At 40.2% G+C, this 19,699-nt stretch overlaps 1 protein-coding gene across 1 annotated transcript in view; it reads right to left on the reverse strand.

The window, feature by feature from the left end:
* ank1b (ankyrin 1, erythrocytic b) overlaps window positions 1-19,699 on the reverse strand; it is a 66,287-nt gene that overhangs the window by 34,958 nt on the left and 11,630 nt on the right. Inside the window, exon 2 of the mRNA XM_040157016.1 lies at window positions 1,422-1,523. Within this exon, the coding sequence (XP_040012950.1) occupies window positions 1,422-1,523 (102 nt within the window). The remainder of the gene's footprint in view (window positions 1-1,421; window positions 1,524-19,699) is intronic.

The raw sequence follows: 19,699 nt of genomic DNA on the forward strand, positions 1-19,699 counted from the left end.
AAGATAGAGAATCAGGAGGTCTAGGAGTTTTGAATTTTTAATTTCTTTTTGGTCTTTTATTTTACATCCTTCGCTGATACGGCAGCCTGACACTCCACTGAGAATACTGTAACACTACTGTGCATGGTGCATTCAAATATTCCTTTAAAGACTAAGACCAAACTTTGTACAGTTTGTTCTTTCCCACCGGAATAAAACGAAGTTCCTAAGTACCATTCTCCATGCAGCCTGTTTCATAATCATGACCTTTTTCTGATTCCCACAGTGTGGTGATAAAGCGTTCCATACTCTCCCAGACGAGAGGCAACTTGTTGATTTTACCAGTCTCTTCATTTACTTTAATTAACAACTGAATTCTTTATTCCATGCTCGCAGGTTCCCTCGGCAGATAGAACAAGCCAATGAATGAAAAATGAATGCACCTAAAATGAATCTACCTCTATCAATGGAATTGTTGATAACAATCTGATGATGGTTCAAAGCTTATTTTTTTGAAATTTGTTATCAGGATTATACCTAACATCTTGGCTAAGATGAGTTTTTGCTTCTCGTGGTCTCAGAAGAAGGTGCGGCGCACTGGTCTGACAATGGGTACTCTCTACATACAGTATATTATCCCAAAGACAAGGGTGCCACTGCCTGTAATATTTTATACTAAGAGCAAAGGGTAGCCTGAGGGTATTGAGTAAAGGAACCAGTGAAACCAGACAAAACTATTTACTTTTTTCATTATGCTGCCCGTGGCATGAATGAATGAATGAGAAGGTGGTTTTGAGGAAAAGAGCATATGAAGTATAATGAATTTCTGTCTTCTCCCATATAAAAAATATCTAGACCAGCACCAGTGGAGATTTCTCAACATTACCAACTCAAGCAATACAGTTCTCTTGCCTCTGTTTGCCCCTGTTCAGCAGTACTCTTTCATTTTTTACTACATACTGACAATTTTATATTTTCCTGTTAGTACAGTTTAGTAAATTCTCCACAGAATATGAGCATAGACATGCTGCATCCAGCCACTGGCTTTCCATGTAAATTAAAAGAGCAACTCCAACAGTAATAGTAAAAACACGAGAGGAAGAGCTCCAAGATGAAAAACCAAGATAGGACTGAGTGCTTTTGAAGTTTATTTTTCCTTAATATTCAAAAAACAAAAAAGTAATCTTGGATTTAGTGTGATGCTTGCAGCAGGTGTCGTGCCGGCTGGTATTTTTGTTGAGTACCATGAATACTAACTAAATGCTGTAATTGAATTTGAGCCACAATTTAAATTGTTGTTTGGTTGATTGAAGTCTGTGGGTGGCATCCTTTTTAACTTCCACTGACACACAAACACACACGGACAGACACAGACACACACACACACACAATAAGCTGATTTTGGGATAGCTGTTCTATTGAGCTGATTGAAACTGTCTTACTTGATTAGCTGTGTTGATGTCGAGTCCATTCTTGATGTGATCCAGAGCCTTGTCCAGGTTCCCTGAACGAGCTGCACGCAGAAAGCTGGTGGCTGCATCAGCCTGCAATGAACAAAGAGGAGGACTGTCAAAAAAAGGAGAGGAGAGGAGGACGAGAGCACGTACGTAAATACAGATCAACAGTTTTTCAGACGACGTAAAAACTCAACATGCAGTACAGAGATATTGCATGTTGAGTTGTTGCAAAACACATTAATACCTGGTTCACCACCAAAAGTTATGGTCTGAAATATACACAAATACCACACAGATACTTCATCAACATCAGCTGTTCCACCAACATTATCCACAAGTCCTCAATATCAGGATATAGTTGCACTAAAAGCCCCAGTCAGGTAACATATCTTAATCCATCATAAAAAATAAAAAAAAATCACTGCAAGGCGAGACACGATGCTATATGCAGGAAATACGATACTACATTCACTGGCTCACCTGCCCTCTGCGAGAGACTAAAATTGTCAGACTCGTCACAGTCGAGCTTCGCCCACACGATGAGTTTGGCAGGCATTCTCAACCGAGCACACTTCGTCACCAGCGCCGCGGTCTGCCTGTTTGATCTCCGAGGAAAGCTCCCGTGGTGTGTGTCTCTGTGTGTCAGTGTTTGTACGCCCACCTCTGAATTCATTCATTAGCCAATAGTGTAATGCAGCTGACCTGCACAATGAGATGTTTCCACTGCCCTGAAGAGGAAATACTGCAAAAGGCACTGTACTCTTGACCCTCTCTCCACCCCTGTCACCGGCAAAATTACGTATCTCTTAGAGCTATTCTCAAGTGGGTTAATTAAACCGAATACGCCTGCCCTTGTCAAATGAGTGAGACATCTTTTTTTTCTCTCCTCACATCTCTTATCTGTGCAGATGCGTCAGGAGCCAGTGTTCTTTGTTTGTGCGAATGATGCACAGCAATAGATTTTATCTCACAAACAATTTAGACAATTTAGTGTCTTAATTTTTATTTATCCGTTATTCTCTGGAGTCCCCCCCCTCAACAGAGCTCCTTTGACATTCTGTAAATTAAATCTCAATTTTACAAATATTAAAAGAAATATCAATCAATATGTTTCTCCGAGCCACTGTTACACCAAAAAGCCTTGCTGACTATTGTCGGTTTACTTCCTTAAATAGAAAAAAAGGGTCTGAATACTTTCTGAAGCCACATTATGCAGAGTTCCTGAATGAATATTCTAAAATGAGAAACCTGTCATACAAAGACCTGTGTGAATGCTCTGACTTTAATTGTACGGCTTGAAGCCATGTCTAAAATCATAGTTAAAACTCCTTTCATTTTTTTTTTCTTCTTCTGCAAAATGGTGTGCTCACGATTTGTTACTAATTGCAGTCTCCACCTGCATCCCTCATCCTCTTCTCCATGACTCCACAGTGCTGCTTCATGAACCAGATTTCTACTGAATGTGCATTTATGCGGTCAGGCTGGGATACATTTCCCTCCTTGCTCCCATACACAACCGCTCCCTCCATCCTTCCTTCCCATCACCCCTCTATCACAGAGATGAGAGCGGTGAATCAGATCCTGGCAGTTCACTTTTACTTTATTTGTAATCACTGGGTCAGTTACACCAAATAATCTGTGCCGAAATCCGAATTTCCTTCTCCTGCTGCCTCTCCCGTTCCTGCCGTTTCCCTTCTTTCTCCGGCTCACACAGTCTACTTGAGTTCCCCACATTTGTTTACTATATACCATCACCATGAGTGGTGGTGGTTCTTGGTCTTCTCTTCCTAACTGTACTCTAGTCAAGACAAAACTACACCAATAAAACAACACAATAACACAAAATCATTTCAGAAGTGATGCCTTGGACAAACCTCAAGTGGTCTAATGTGTCATTGGGGGTCCTTAGGTGTTAAAGCATTAGTGATTTGATCCTCAGGCCAAAGGGACCTACATGTGGACATGAAGAGTATATCACGCCTGATCTCATGTGACTGCTGCAATTAAGAATGTTATAATTTGTGTAAGACAGGAGATACACTAATTGATTATGAAGCCAATTCACAGCCAGTGAGCCAATACGATTTACATTTTTGATTTTACACTCTCATTCTCATAAAGGACAAATGTTTACCTCAGAAAAACCTCTGTGGCCAGAAGTACGTTTTAATCTTAGCTTCACACATTGCATTTTTATTCCATCTCAAGGACTAGACTGTTTTTTAAAGTTTGAGAATGTAGGGAGGTGTCAAACAAAATCAGCAATTTGTGGAAAAACTGTTTTATATTATATGCAACATTTTCAGTGACTCTCCATTATGAAAAATTCTCATTATCATTGTCAGTCTGCAATATGTGACAAAAGTCAAGCATAACTTTGACTCTATACCAAGAATAGGACATGATCTTATACATATAGACACACTCACATGAGTAAAATGAAAACAAATGGAAAAAAAGGATTTTATTTTAATATAAAATACATATATATATGTATATATATATCAAAACACAAAATTAACAAGTTGATGGTCTCAATTGTAAAAGTACTGTAACATAAATGAACACTGCTCTCTGAAAGACCACAGCACATTCTAAGCTAGAAAACACAGAAGAGTTAAAATTGTGAGTGAGACACACAACAGCACTGGAAAAGCCCAAATGAGCGTGACTAGAAACTTGCTGGCAAGGTCACGACAACACAGCAGTTTTCCAAAGCTCAGCGGCCACAGCAGCATGAAAAGAAGCGACAGCAACACACAATCAGCACCACACTGCAAAAAAAGTCAGTCTAACTAGTTATGTAATTGTGCGCTAGGTTTCACAATCAAACTTTTATCAAAATTAAAATAAAAATCCCAGTGGGGTTAGTTATTTTCCTTTATCCCATTTCAAAAATTCTTCTGATTCAAAAATGTTGTCTTGAGGGGGGTCCAGTCCACATCAGCCAACATCAGTGGAAAGAGTCATTGCTAGTGTACCTTCAAGACTCAGAAAGGCGACATTTTTTTGCAATTACTTAAGAAACCCCAGTGCAGCTGATGAGGACACACAAAGAAAGTGTTGATGAGATAAGTAAAGTGTGAACAAGGATGTTTACAAGCATCATATTTACTCTGTTATTAAAGAGCCATATTCCTCAGGCTTCGGCCAACCTCTCAGAGCCCACAATACCGACCTGACGGACAGGTCAGCGCTGACCCACACGAGCCAAGAAGACAACACACACCTGCCAAGACAACGCCAAGACAAGACCGGACGGTAAATGGCAGAGACGTACAAACAGAAGAGAGACCTATACGTGGGTTTAAATGAGGCACCATAACATGCAGTCACACAAATGTAGGAGGTGTCACTGATTCAGAAATTATTCACCATCCGTTCTTGATTTGCAGGTCAGTAATCAAAGTTTACTGCTTATTGGAGTTACAGGTGTGTAGCTAAACTTTTAAGACTTACAAACATGAAAACACTCATGGGCTTTGATATCTTATAAACACATACATCAGCCTATACACCAAGTGGTTAATGACTAATAATAAATGCAGAACACGCACATCACGTAAGTCAATTGATATACTGCATATATTAATCTTATTGAAAGCGTCTAAGATATTATGTCAGGGATTACTTTTGTCAGCAGGCCAGATTTCAGTTAAAAACAGCTTCATACACTTAGGGAAATGAATATAATCCACCTCTTTTAAAGATGAATATACATACAACATTTGCATATGATACATTTACTAAAAGATGAAAATATAACTTCATATTTCATTCTGCATGTGACAGTTTTATTCACATCTGTAAGCCCCAGACACTGTCCTATTGGCAGGGAATGAGTTGAATGTAAAATTGTGACCTGCAGAAGTGTATAATTTTTTTTTGTGTGTGTTTCTTGTACGTTATGATTCTGTTGTCCCTGCGCCTTGTGCGTCAGCATGTGCGGTGTTACACAGTGCAGTTCATACCTCTGTGTTAGTGTTGCTAACCCACACAAATTGAATTCTGATTTAATATTCTCACAGTGAAACACACAGGCTCATATAATTTATGCTGTGCCAAAAATAGTTTGTCTTTCCAACATGTAGACATGACAAAAGCCAGAAGAGGCAGAGACTTGAGATATTAATCTTGAGGCAGAGAAAATTGAATCAAAACTGCAATAGCCGCAAACACGTGTGGAAATTAAAAGCAAAAAAGGTTAAAGCTTAATTTAAGGTTAATTTCAGGTTTTTCTAGTCATCAGTTGTATCTGTGCACTTTTCTAATCGGTACCTACTTTCTGCACACACACACACACACACACACACACACACACACACACACACACACACACACACACACACGGACATTCAATCTCTGAATATCACAAACTCTCTGTGCTGGAAGTATTGGATAGTTTCCTGTACTCTGGGTATTCTCTGACAGAAGTCATTGGCAGAACGTTGGATACGTGTACTTATTGTAGTGACAGCTCCTGTCACTTCTGATTTTGAAATGAGTCCTTGCGTCACTTCAAGTTGAGACTTCGTCTCACAATGCAAACCGCATCGCATCTCCTTCGAACTGTAACTTAGTAGGTGCTTGTAGAAATACCTATTACTACTATACTATACTGCTAATGCTAACACAAATCGGCAGGAATGAAAGATGACCAGCATGATGCATTAAAGCAGAGACTCACAGAGTGCTCTCCTGCATCTTGTGCTTAAATAACATTGAAATGGTCTGTTTTTATTAGATTATTTAAAGTATATTGTGTGTGAACCTTTTTTGCTGCTTTCTTCGTAATTGCAAATGTTTGTGTGAAATTGAGTGTGATACTTAATCTGGAGCAATGTGGTCAAGAGTACATGAGTTTTGTCATCGGAGATCAGCTCCCGCATCTATAACGTGATACTTTAGTGAAATGCATCTAAAATTAGTTCATTTTCATTTTGTGATTTTGATTACTGTAAATTAAAGTAACTTCCTACTGTTGCAAGGGCTAACAAGAAGTTACTGCATCTGTTCAGATTATAACGAAAAAGCACCTTCAACGTGATTCGTGCGTACTCAATAATATTTGAGGACTGCAACTTTGCTGAGAAAAACTTAAAATGTTTTCAGCAAACTTAACCTGTAAGTACTAAAACCTATTACTTAGCGTCTACATCTGTTTGCAAGTTACAGTAATCTTCTCTGCGGCAAAACAAACCCGGGGGATGAATATGAATACGTGCGTGTAAGTGAGTATACTGATATAAGACTTTTCACTGTCTTACATCATAAAATGGAAAAGAGGAAATAGAAAAGAGAGGAGATAAAGGTAGAAAAGGGAAAATTAAAACTGATGATGTTAGTTTTAGGAAGTGCATGAACTGTAGCAGCATATTTAAGGATATTGTGATGAATACTGGTGGAGAGTCACAGATTAGTGTGGATGGGAAAATAGTGCCTATTTGTCATTGTGAACATAAACAAGAAACTCATTCACATAATGATAAAAAACAAATAAAAATGAAGAAAAAATTACCCAGAAACAGATGTAAGCAAAACCAAAACTAAAAATATCTGCATAGATGGCACAGAATGTTAGTGTTGGCACCAACGTGGAGGGAGATGGATCACAGTAATGAACCCTCATGGGTTTAAACAAAGACTCACTTCTACTACAAAAGACTGATTCCCAAGTAAACTCACATATACATAAAGTAGGAGCAGACGTGAAATATAACAATGCAGAGTCTCGCAGTAGAGGGTAGATTTGCACACAGAGCTATGATACACAATGATGTGCAGGCCCTGACAGCAGGAAACTGAGTAGAAGAAGCCTTGCAGGCCCCTGCTGTGAAGTCCATCCCACAGTCATGAGTACAAGTGCAAAATAAAAAAGCAAAAACATATGTATGTGCATGGACGCACACCCATGGTTTAGTTGATCTGGTGTGTCAATAAGCCTACACACATAACGCAACATCTAAAAAAAGCTGTACATTGCACACCATGTTGTGTCCAAAGCATCTTTCAGTACCAGGACTGCTTGTGATTTTATCATCAACCCCAAACCCTGGAAGTGTTAATGATATCCTCTGCCACAGATACACAGAGGAAGGGACCCTCTAAGTCTGGCAGCATCGCAGCTGAGAACTGTGCTGTGCAACACAGGGAAGGCACCTGAAACAAGGCACCTAATTTATCACTTTTAATATTACTGTCACTATTTCTTCTTTCCCAGTTGGTTCCACAGCTCATCAAGCCATTTCCCTATTCCCTCAACTTGGGCCTGTAAGTGTAAAGTATTACACCCAGAGCTAACGAAAAAACACTGATCAGTATAATCACATTAAAATATCTGATATAGATCTAGAAGCTCTGTCCTCAATTTTGAAAAGAACTCTAAGAATGTCGTTATCCACAAATTATTCTTACACTATGGTCATTCAGTAAGAAGTAAGTCACCTCATTCTGACTTGCAATTGCAGCACAATACAACAACCAATCAGCGTAATGTTGAAAATGCCAGAATGCACTTGTAAGATGGAACATTTCATTAACTACTAAATACTGCAATTTAAAAAAAAATAAATAAATAAAAATCAATCATATAATTTTCCACACTTTCATTCAAATCTGCTAATTGGTATTTAAGGTAATACATGAGACAGACAGGCTGATAGATAAAGAGAATGAAGAAGATAAAATTAGCATGTATTGTTGTCTTGTTCTATCTTGTAACATTGTTGGGTCCTTTTATGTGCCGGCATAATTTGACATTGTGATGGTAAAACTGCTATTATATTATATTGCAGTTTTTATATCAATCTGATTGATTTCATAACACTTTCAAGATAAGTATCTAAATCATTTGTGTATAAATACTTGTGTATGATTTGTGTTAAATAGATGTGACACGCAAATGATGGGAGCCTCAATTAAAAAATTAGGTGTCATTATGTTACACTGCCAAGGAAAATGGAGATCGTTTCACGAGCATGTCTATGCCAGGCAAGATGAAGTAGTAACCCTGAAAATGAAAATTCAATGGAGTCCAGCAGCCTCTACAGTCTGGGAGTTGATTCAGTATTGATGGATGGATGGCAGGAGTCTGCGAGAGTGGGGTGGCGCTCTACAAATACGTAAGTACAGGTTCTGACATACTAATAAATACACAAATTAGAGTGATCTATTCTGCATCTACATGCATTTATAAACACACACGTAAAGCCACACATGAAGGAAATTTAACTTTTAAATTTAAAGGCTGCAAACTTAAGACTTAATTAAAAATAATTGGCTTGTTAAGAGAGACACTTTTTGCAGTGTGACTTTTTGAAGCTCGCCAGTTTGCACAAAGAAAGGCTGCGACTATAAATCCACTGCACAGGGCTTCCTACTGAGAGAGGTTCATAGAGATGTTTCTGATGTGTTAATCTAGTGTGGCTTGCTCCAAATCCACACACTAATACCACAGTGCAGCACATGTAGAAAATAGCCCGCACAATCAGACACTCATGTCAATTCAAATCCAATCCCAATATAAACAACAGTCTGTCAAGGAAAGCCCAAGAGTTCAGGTACCAAGCAAGTGCTTGTCCAAATTTAGCAGAGGTAAAGTATCTGTATGCAAGCTACTGCTAACGGCTAATGTTCAAGTTCAAGTCATTTCTATTTCAGCATCTTATCTCCTCTCTTGCTGAGCTCAGTTCTGAGGTGCAGCATATTACTGTGATGACAAACAAACAAATGTCGGGTTTAGAGCGGTCCAGGAGTAAAACTGACACTGGCCTAACTCAGTAGACCTGGCTGACATTTGCTTGTTGTGAGCTCCATGTGGGCTCCAAGGCTGCTCGTCTGAAGCTCCGCTGCTCTTTATCTTAAAAATAAAAACAAGAGTTGAAGACTGAATAAAAGGTTAAATGATTTGTTGAGATGAATATATTTTGCAGCGCACCAAATTCCTCCTTCCTCGTGGAGCAGTGATGAAACACATCAAATCGAGGATCTTCCTGTTGTCCTCTCTATCGCTGTGCTAAAACAGAGCATCTGAAATATTTATAGCCTCTGTCAGGCCACTGCTTCTGCAGCCCATTACAATCAAAGCATGCTTTTCCTCGTTTTTATACATATATGTTGATGTCTAACTCCATGTATATCACACACACACACATCCTGTATGCTGATATCGGGGCTGTTACTATGTAATATGTAGGTTTAGATTCTGTTGAGTCTGAGACATTTAAGGACAATGCTTGCAATTTACACCCAAATACACAATACACGAGAAGAAAAAAATGAGAGAAAAGGGTGACAAAACAGGCCCTTACACAAATACTGCACACACATACTCTACATACACACATTGTGCACGTGTACATGATTGATACTGCACCTCCCGCTTTCTGCCTTAATTATGTTATCCATGGACACATATGCCACAATGTAATACCTACTGACAACAAACTAATGTTTGGTATCAAAAATGATTTACAATGTTAAAAGGTGGAAGCTGAAGTAGGTATTGAAACCTTCTACAGTCCTCATCGTTTTGGTTTTATTGTGAAGCAAACTACACAATTTATCACTCTTCCATTTAAGTTACTAAATCTAAACCCTCACTTCAGAATCTACTGTCTCTTGAGAATAATCCCCCAGTTCACAGATATACTGTACACACATACACAGGGAAAGAAACACACCTTTCTGTCTTTTTACTGAACACTTCAATTGCCTTTGGAGGATTTGCCCAGGTAACAGGCATGGACATTTTCCCTTTTAAGTCATCTCCCTGGTTCTGCCTCTCCATGGTTTCCAGTTTTGTTTTTTTGTTTTTTTTTACTTTTTCTCAGTTTCTGTTTTGAGCAGATCAGCCTACAGCACAGAAAAGGAGGAAGACACAAGCGAGATGAAGAGTAAGGGACAATAAAGTGTGATTTAGCGCTGAACTCCTGGATTCAGTAGCACTTCTTCATTTGCTCAGCTACACAACATATCGACTCTTTTCTTGTCATTACTCCTTAAACATCTCTCTCTCATCCTCACCCTCACATCTCTTGCAGCTTTGTGCAACCTCTCCCTCCCTCAGTCTGCCTGTTCTCTCTGTCTTTTCATAACCTTTCAATATTTATGAGCACTGCAGAAATGCTACTAGCAAAGCATTCTGGGTAGCGCTGTCCCTCAGAGTCTGTTCCTGGACGTCATCACTCTGTGCTGACATTCTGGGCTCCTTGCCCCATCTCAGTGTCTGAACAAAAGTCAAGTTCCATGTCAGCACAATTGATATCTGAAAATGCATTTTAAAATCACACAGGAAGTAGTGTTTCATCTGGGAATTTACTCATTATCTACAGTACAAAACAAGCATTGGACTGCACAAAAGGTCTCAACTAAAATCTTGCACCTAAATTGTTAAGGGTTTAGTAGATGAGTGTGAGATGTTGGTCATTGCATCTCAAGTGGAAGTGGAACACATAAATGTTGAAAAAGGACCTAGACACCCGGTACAAGAACACCATTTAGTTAAGAAAATCGACCATTAAACAAATGGAAAGACATGCTTTTATGGTTGGAGATAACTACAGTATATGACAGCACAAAAAAAGTTCTTTACTATCCTAAAAAGATAACAACATCACTGCATCAATTTTTGTTGAGGAAGCAAATTAATGTGAACCCCGGCATGTAATCTGGAATATTTGTAGAAGAGGTTTATTGTTTACCAGGTGTGTGTGCAGTCCTCCTTAAAACGTTTGTCTGAAGCGAAGCGCTAAGGGGCTTGGGGCTGATTGGCCGGTGTGACATTAACCTTGCTGGGAGCAAAGCTGTCTGTGATTGCCCAATCAACTTTGAGAGGTAGGGAGTTATTAAACAAGCACCACACGATTTAGGAGTTGATTTCAGATGTATCCGATCACTCAGGACTCGATGTGACCAACTTTAAATGTGTGCTGGCACAAGGAAGAAGTGTGCCTTTCACTAGCTTTGAAAATCCTCTTTGTAAAACCCCTTCAAAAGGAAGGCTGTGTGAGGCTAAATGCCGTGGTCTTATGCCGAGTTAGGTTTGCTGGGTATCACCATTACACCGTACTGTATATTCCCACCCTTAACACGTAAATCTCATGAAAATCTCAACGAATGCAAAGCACTCAGCTGCGCATGGTCAGTGGCTGCATCTCCCATAAGGCCAATATACAATCACTGTGACAGGAGGGAGCACTCAGCAGATGGAGGAGCCGGGGTGATGGATAGGAAGAAAGGGGAAGACGGGAAGGACATACAGAAGACAGGATGGAGGGGTCTGATAGTGTAAAACCAGCAATAAAGGACATGAAAGAGTAATGACAGAAAGAATGAGTGAGAGGAAAAGGGGATAGAGGAAGAGAAGAGGGAGGAGTGTGGAGGAGGACCTGAGAGAAGGGGGGGTAAAGAAGAATACCAGGCAAGGCAGGTAAGAAGGACTGTGGAGGTCCGGAGACACATGTTCACATCGACATTAAAGCTGATAAATTTGAAAATGCTGTTTACATGCTAAAGGTTTCTGGCCCCTCAGCATTTTCACTTCGAAACACCAATGCAAAGGAAAAATCCCTGTAAGTTAGGCATGTGTATTCTACATTAACAAAACGCCTTTATGCCTTTATTCCTTTACATTGCTGTTCTTAAGTGGAAGAGTTTTTCAAAAGATCTGTGCTGGTTATGCTGGCTTTGGTGTGGTTGGAAGGCCAAAGCAGAAACGAATGCATTAGTGTTGACACGACTTTTGCAGTGATCTAGAGAAGGTGAGCTCAGGTGCAAGTGAGAAAGACGGACAGAGGAGGGATGAGAGTCGGCTGTAAGAGTAGTCACGTGTTAAAGCAACCTCCCCATAATCTGTGTGTGATGAGGAGAGATAGATGTCTTAGACGAATGAATTCCTACTGCGAAATTTTCTTTTTACTTGTACTCCCCCCCCCAGGGAGAGGTCAGAGGTCACGGTCAGATAAAGAGCAGTGTGATTATTGGTCAACTCATCAGTGAAGAAAGTGTCCAGGAGCCCAAGATGTATTATGCTGTAAATGTTTATTGAAGCTTGGCAAAGGAGAATGGAGAAATTATCAGTACTAGTTTATGTGCATGATGCCATCTCCATTCTGAAGCTCAGTCCCCTGTGCTCAGTCTTTTAACCTTTACGGATTATGCTGCACATACTTTACACCCAGAAATGGTCGAAGTTAATGCCTCTACAGTAAGTGGAGTTAGTCTATTGGTTCGATAGTCTGCGAACAGGGAATTATTTTTAAGCGTGTTAGTTCAGTTCACGTTGCATGTAGCCGTCAATATAACGTCAGCGCATCCTGGACTGGAGCCAGTGTTATCTGGCTATGCCCGTGGATTCTAGCAGACCCCAATCTACGGCATCTAGGCAGACAAAAGCAGGTATCTCCTTTGACCTTCGCTACTACAGAAATGCTGCTTCACTTTCATCAGAATGGCTCTCTTTTCCCCAAATAACCCCAGACAGCTGCCCAACATCTCAAGGAGAGAAGACAGTGTGCCTTTCAGAAAGATTTGCTGCTGTTTCGCCTGCGACCTCAAGACCCATGCTTGACCTGCGTACCCCAACAGAAAATTCTCTAACAAGCAGCACCTTTGTGGCCGGTGAGGATGCAGTGTCTTGCTTAAAGACACTGGAGCAACATCAGTGATTTCTAATGAATAAGTTGAAGGGGGTCTACACCTCTGTGTTACCCCATTTTAAACTCCACAAATCAACACACTCCCACCTGCTAAGATCTGTCAAAGCAATGATTCAGCCATTAAGTATAATCTGTCTGTCTGTCTATATGTGTATCCCATACACTTTATATAAATATTTGTATAAAATCTCTGCTCCATCCATCCAGATGGTGTGTATCAGTATTGGCTGTTGAGATCTGGATTCAGGAACCGAACCGTCAGGAATGAAATCCTCACCATAACGGCTGCTTCTCTCTTTTTCTTGTCTTTTCAAAACATTCCTCAATAGACAGACACACATTGCAAGTGCACTCATTCACACACACACACACACATAACCACAAGCACTGGAATCAACACACAAATGGGAAACAAAAGCTCCTCAGTGGTGCTGTCCCAGTAGATGACACAATGTTGTAACACCTCTTGTGTCAGCGCTGTCGGTTTATCACTCCATCCTCCCCAATCCTTCTGTCACCTGTTCATTTTGAGGTGATCTCAGGTCAACACTGAGGTTGCTGCGATTGCCTTTGGGCATTGCTACATTCAGTCTGAGGATATTTTAATCTAGGTTGGCAAAACTGTATGGACATATTTTTCACAGGCATACTTTTATTGCTTATGTAATGTCTAACTCTTTATGTTATTCTATTGCATTTGATGTGTTCCTGTAAAAATTGTTACAGTCATGCACAACATTTTTGCTTGGAGTTGCTTGGAGTTTGCAAAAAGGAACCTAAAGGACTCTCAGATTGTGAGAAACAAGATTCTCTGGTCTTATGAGACCTAGATTGAACTGTTCTGGAGGACACCAGGAACTACTCATCACCTGCCCAATACCATCCCAGCAGTGACTGGTCAGGGTTAAGGGAAAGCTGAGCAGAGCAAAACACAGAGATGTCCTTAATGAAAACCTGGTCCAGAGCACTGAGGACCTAAGACTAGGCCGAAGGTCTGGCTTCCAACAGGACAGTGACCCTAAGCGCAAAGCCAAGACAACGCAGGTGCGGCTTCGGGACAACTCTGTGTATGTCCTTCAGTGGCCCGGCCAGAGCCCTGACTCGAACCCAATGGAGAATCTCTGGAGAGAACTGAAAATGACTGCCCACCGACAGTCCCCATGCAACCTGACAGGTCTTTAGAGGATCTGCAGAGAAGAATGGCAGAAAATCCCCAAATCCAGGTGTGCAAAGCTTGTTGCATCATTCCCCAGAAGACTCTAAGCTGTAATCGCGGCCAAAGGTGCTTCAACTAAGTACTAAGTTACGGGTCTGAATTCTGATGTCAATGTGATATTTCAGTTTTTCCTCTGTAATAAATTTTCCATTTGTCATTGTGGGATATTGATGAGGGAGAAAATGAATTTAAACAATTTTAGCATAAGGCTGTAACATAAAAAAAATTGAAAAAGGTGAAGGGGTCTGAATACTTTCTGAATGTGCTGTATGTAGCATTCTAGCATCAAATTTATAAAGCTCACTGAACAATGAGTTCAGTGTTTAATTTTTGATCCAGTATTTATTATTTATGTTCCTGCATTACTGTATGAATCGGGCTACAGTATTTAAACTTAGTACTGCATAAAATACAATAAAAGCCATGTTTGTAGAGGAGGGTTGTTCAAACATAGATCTGTAAACGTTACTATGTGAAACTCTTGAGAGCACTATGATGCTCTCTGCCTCTTTGCCACTGATTCATAAAAATCTGTATACCTGTATGAGAGCAAGACCCAGACGTGTGCCACCACAGGTACCACCCTCCCTTCCCCACTTCACAATGCATCCATCAATATGGCTAAACAGACAGATCTATTACTGAATGATTTGTGAAAACAAATGCATGACTGATAAAACACATCAAGTTTGGCAAAATTAAAAGAGATCAAGCAATGCTAGAACAATAAACAAGTGAGAATAGCCCATCAGGAAAATTGAAGCTTTTTAGAATATCTGAATGTTTTGTAAAAGAGACACAAATTAGCGTTCTCCTTTTTGAGCCTACAGTATATGCTAATCAATTCTGAGTCATAATGAAAGGTTATGACAGAAAATGCCTGCCGTCATGGTAGTGAAGAACGAAGAAGCTGCACAAGAACAATGAAAAAAATGATTTGTCATATAATAAAATATAATTTTATATAGAAAACCACCCAGAAAAAATATCCTATTTGTGCAGGGCTTTAATTAAAAAACTATTTATTTTTTTAATCTGAAATAAAGTGTATAAACAAACAAAGCATTAATATGAAAAACAAAACCACAAGTGGATTAGATACCATGCAGTAAATTAACAACAGCACTCAACATGGAAGTCACTGTAAGGTCACTGCAGTATGACTCAGTAGTTGAAGGGAGAGTTGGATGTTTGATGTCAGAGTATCTATGATCATGGCCTGGGAGGGAGAGATAGATGGGCTGAGAGGCGTCGGGGGGTTGGTGTGGGGGGGCAGAAGCTGCTGCCCTATCGTGACGTTGACTGACTGACTACCAAATCATCCGTGTCATGAATCAGAACTGTAGACGGCTCTGGAGCTGACATATACTAACTCACACAAGACAGGCACGAGACAAATACACACGAATGCACGCAGTCTTAACGTCTATGTGGGTACATGTTCACCCAAAAAAATCCAAATGTACCCAGTTACAGTCTCACACACAAACACGCACCTGTGCGCTCAGTTCATGTGTACACATGTCAGTATGGACACACACTGTAACATGCGACATCCTCTTCAGCCCTGCGCCAGCAGGCAGTCACAAAAAGCAGACATATGCTCCTCACTGCAGGATGTAAAGACTCCAAGGCACACAAGGATGCACGTGTCAGCTCACCGCTCGCAGTACGCTGTGCATACAACACATGCAAATCCTGTCACTGGGCCGCCACAGGAACAGTGGTCAAAAGGTGTCCAGTTCACAGACCATGACGGCCCTCCTACCCACAGAGTTTATTCATATGTCAGTGTTTTCCTTCCGCTACAAATGCAAACCAACAATATTTTTCATGTAAACCGCACCTGGCCCTAAAAGCAAATCCTCTGCTGAGGATGGAAACCCCTTCAGTATCATTCACCTGAATGATGCACTAGATGACAAGAGCAGGATGTCACAAAAGACAGAGACACAGAATATCAAAGATACATGATACGTGAAAATTTATCAGTGCTGTCATACACCATAAACCACATGAATAACACTTGAAGCTGTTATTATTTACCTGATCATCTGCCCACATACATACACACACACACACACATAAAAACAGATGTAGATATCCAAACACAGACATTTACTGATACGAGCTCTCATTTCTCTTAATTTATATTAAAAATGATGTGGCAACATTTTTTCATAGCTTTCATTTAAGTTCTTTAAATTGAAAAAAAATCAAAGAGGGAAAAGAAAGAGAGAGAACCTAAAGTCTGATTATCTGTAGGCCTCACAAGTCTGGGTAACCTACTATATCAAAGAGAGGACTGCAAGAGGAAGAAGCAGAGCGAGTACCGGTGTAATTTGTACCCTCCAAAATGTATCTCTATTAACTAAGATAATTAAGATTTCTGATCCAAGATAATAGGGAGTAACATTAATATCTCCAGAAATATGAAATGCTTGCATATCTGTGTGTGTCTGTTCATACATGTGGGAACTCTAAGTGTTGACACAGTAAGTTGTCCCCACTGTGCATGTCTGTGAGAGTGACAGCAGGTCATCACTAATCACCCAGTGGGTGTGGAGTCTTACCGCTAAGTAACATGCCGAGAGAGGGATGGGGGCACAGAGGGGCTGATGCAGGAGGAAGGAGGAAAAGTCATAGGGGACGAACAAAAGATGCAGTAGAAGAGAAGATCGAAGGAGGGCGTGGCTACATCCAGCTATTATTGTGAGTTCACAACTACCACTATGACTATTAGGACCACTGCTGCTTCTAAAAATAGCAATGATACTATACTAATAGAATTAATGATAATAGTGTCAAGCTCTGTCTTGCTATACTTAATACTCTGAGCATGGGCCTTGATCATGCTCCTTTTCCAGGAGGGAAAATGCTGTTTTAAAACAAGTTACCAAATCTGGCACATTGGTATTTTAAAGGTTAAATCCAGAATGAAATGCAGAGAAGATGAAATAAAATTTTTAAAAAAATTTTAAGAAACATAATAAGAAACCACGTATAAAACCAGAAGCACAAAAATGGCAAATCATCTTAACATGCCAACATAATAAAATAATGGCATTAGCCTATGCCGCAAATTGCCATTGTTGGTCTGATGGATTTCACAGGATGGGGACCACTCCCTGAGGCCGGTCGATAGAGCCAACTCCTTATGATTCAGCATTCTGCGCAGGTTCACAGGGGCCATTTCAGTCCATGAGGAGCCATTCGTCAAAGGGACAAACTCTTGACATCAGGGTCAGGTCTGCAGAGCAAGGTCCGGGAGGGGTTAACAAATAGCCCTTCAATTTAAAGCTGCAGCAAGTGGCTTGTCCCCAGAGGCCGGCCAAATAGAAATTTCCTTAAGTCTAGATTAGAAAAGTGAGTCACAGAGAGATTCAGAGGGAAGAAATGAGAGAAACTGGAATCTTAAGTGAATCCTGAATCCCCATTAACATATTGACAAAAGGTGGCCGCGGCCAAAGCAGATACTAAGACAATCATAGTGACATAATCACACACAAGATGTGAGACTATTGAATCCAACCAGGATTGATCCATCTCTCAAGACAAGTCAACGAGACAGTTAAAGGCCTCAGATTCTGCAACCGTAGACCATACAGCTGTTTGTTGAGTAAAAACTTTGTATCGCCAAAAAAAACTGCTTTTTGTTCACTGGTCACTGGTTCACTGATGAAAGAATCCTAATGTACCCAAAAGAGAACAAACCCGGCTCTCAGTTTAAGGCAAAAACAAATTCACTAAAATGCATTATCAAGCTTTATCCAAAACACAAGCATGTAAAGAAGCAACGGGGGGGAGCTGCTTGACTATGACACATGTCGCATGATGTAACAATGAGAAGTCACTGAGCTCTTTCCAAAGCTCATTCTATAATAAACCTTATGCACCAGGGAGAGCTAAAAATATGGGTTAGACAAGCTGACACACTGCATTTGCAGAAAGCTGCACTTTGTCCAAAGCGCCATCAATCACACTCATCATTTACCAATTTGGGAAGCTTGTTGTCTGTGCTGTGTATCGAACACGTGCTATTCATACATACATGTACACTAGAATGTCAAAAATATCTACACATGAACTTTGCATGTAAAAGCCTTATTGAAATACAACATTTACAACACACTAATTCCATTGTGGGATAAAATGACTCCATGTTTTTATAATAGAAGTATATCAATGCTTTGAAAGCTCCATGATGGGGTTAATTTTTTTTTTTCCTCTGGTGCAGAACTGAATACTATCACACCTTTTAAAGACAGACCTTTTTTGTTGGAACATACACTTTTCTTATCACACAAGTCTACCTGGCTTAGAGGACAAATTATGTATTAAACACTCTATTTCTAATACATTTTTCATATTTCAATATTTCATTTTCACAGATTTTTAAATTAATAAAGATTATGTACAGTATTTACAATGGCAAGAGTTGTTTTCTCTCTTTCTCCGGTGGGTGAAGCAAATTATATTGTAATCAATCACTCTAGACTTTTTTGTATGCTTCAGTGAGCCCGGTGTCCTGAATTCCGATGAAGGAGAAGAAGCCTCAGCTTGTTAAAGCTGTGGGATTAAGGGGGTGTTTTTAATATGTATGCTATGTGCATATTTGAGAGACGGTGTGTCTGCGTGTTTTTCCTCTCACCTTGGCCTTCTCCGTGGGACCACTGGTGCAGAGCCATCAGCACACACCCCGTCACCCTGTCAGTCGGTCATACAGCCTGAAACAGCTGAGTCAGACTCCCTGCCTCATTACAATCAGGCGGCGATCCACAAATATTTTAACCTGTGTGTGTTTTTTGTGAGTCATGGGTGTGAGACAGAGAACAACCATGTAAAAAGTCGAGTGTATGTGTTTGAGGGACAGAGAGAACGTAAGAATTCAAGGCATGGATGCATGCAATCAATCCGTCAATCAGTCAATCAATCAAACAATCAATCAAGTATGGGTATTGCATTGATCCACTTGTCTCCTTCTGGCGAAACACAAAGTGTGATACTCTTTGATGCGTCAGATGGCCAGCATCTGCATCATCATGCTAAGGTCCCATAGCTGTTCAAATTTTTTTACCAAACCGGAGTGCTGCTGTGAATGAATCATGCAGTGGATGGTACAGTAACAGCAGTGAATGACTATGTTAATGAGAGAATTTCTCACTGACTCTAGTTTAGTCACTGGCTATGCTCCAGTGGTAGCAGACGCTAACAGGAAGCAAACAAAACAGGAGAGGAAGCCAAGCCGAAGACGTTTCCCAAGGGACTACACAAAACTCTTTATCATCTCTTCTACTGTTTTAAGTCCTTTATTGGCTATGCAGTTACTTTGGAAACAGGACAAATGAAGGGTTGAAATCATGATCACATTCTCCACTCTGTGCCTTCAG

This window comes from Xiphias gladius, chromosome 20, assembly GCF_016859285.1.
Source record: "Xiphias gladius isolate SHS-SW01 ecotype Sanya breed wild chromosome 20, ASM1685928v1, whole genome shotgun sequence".
In the NCBI taxonomy this organism is placed as follows: domain Eukaryota; kingdom Metazoa; phylum Chordata; class Actinopteri; order Istiophoriformes; family Xiphiidae; genus Xiphias; species Xiphias gladius.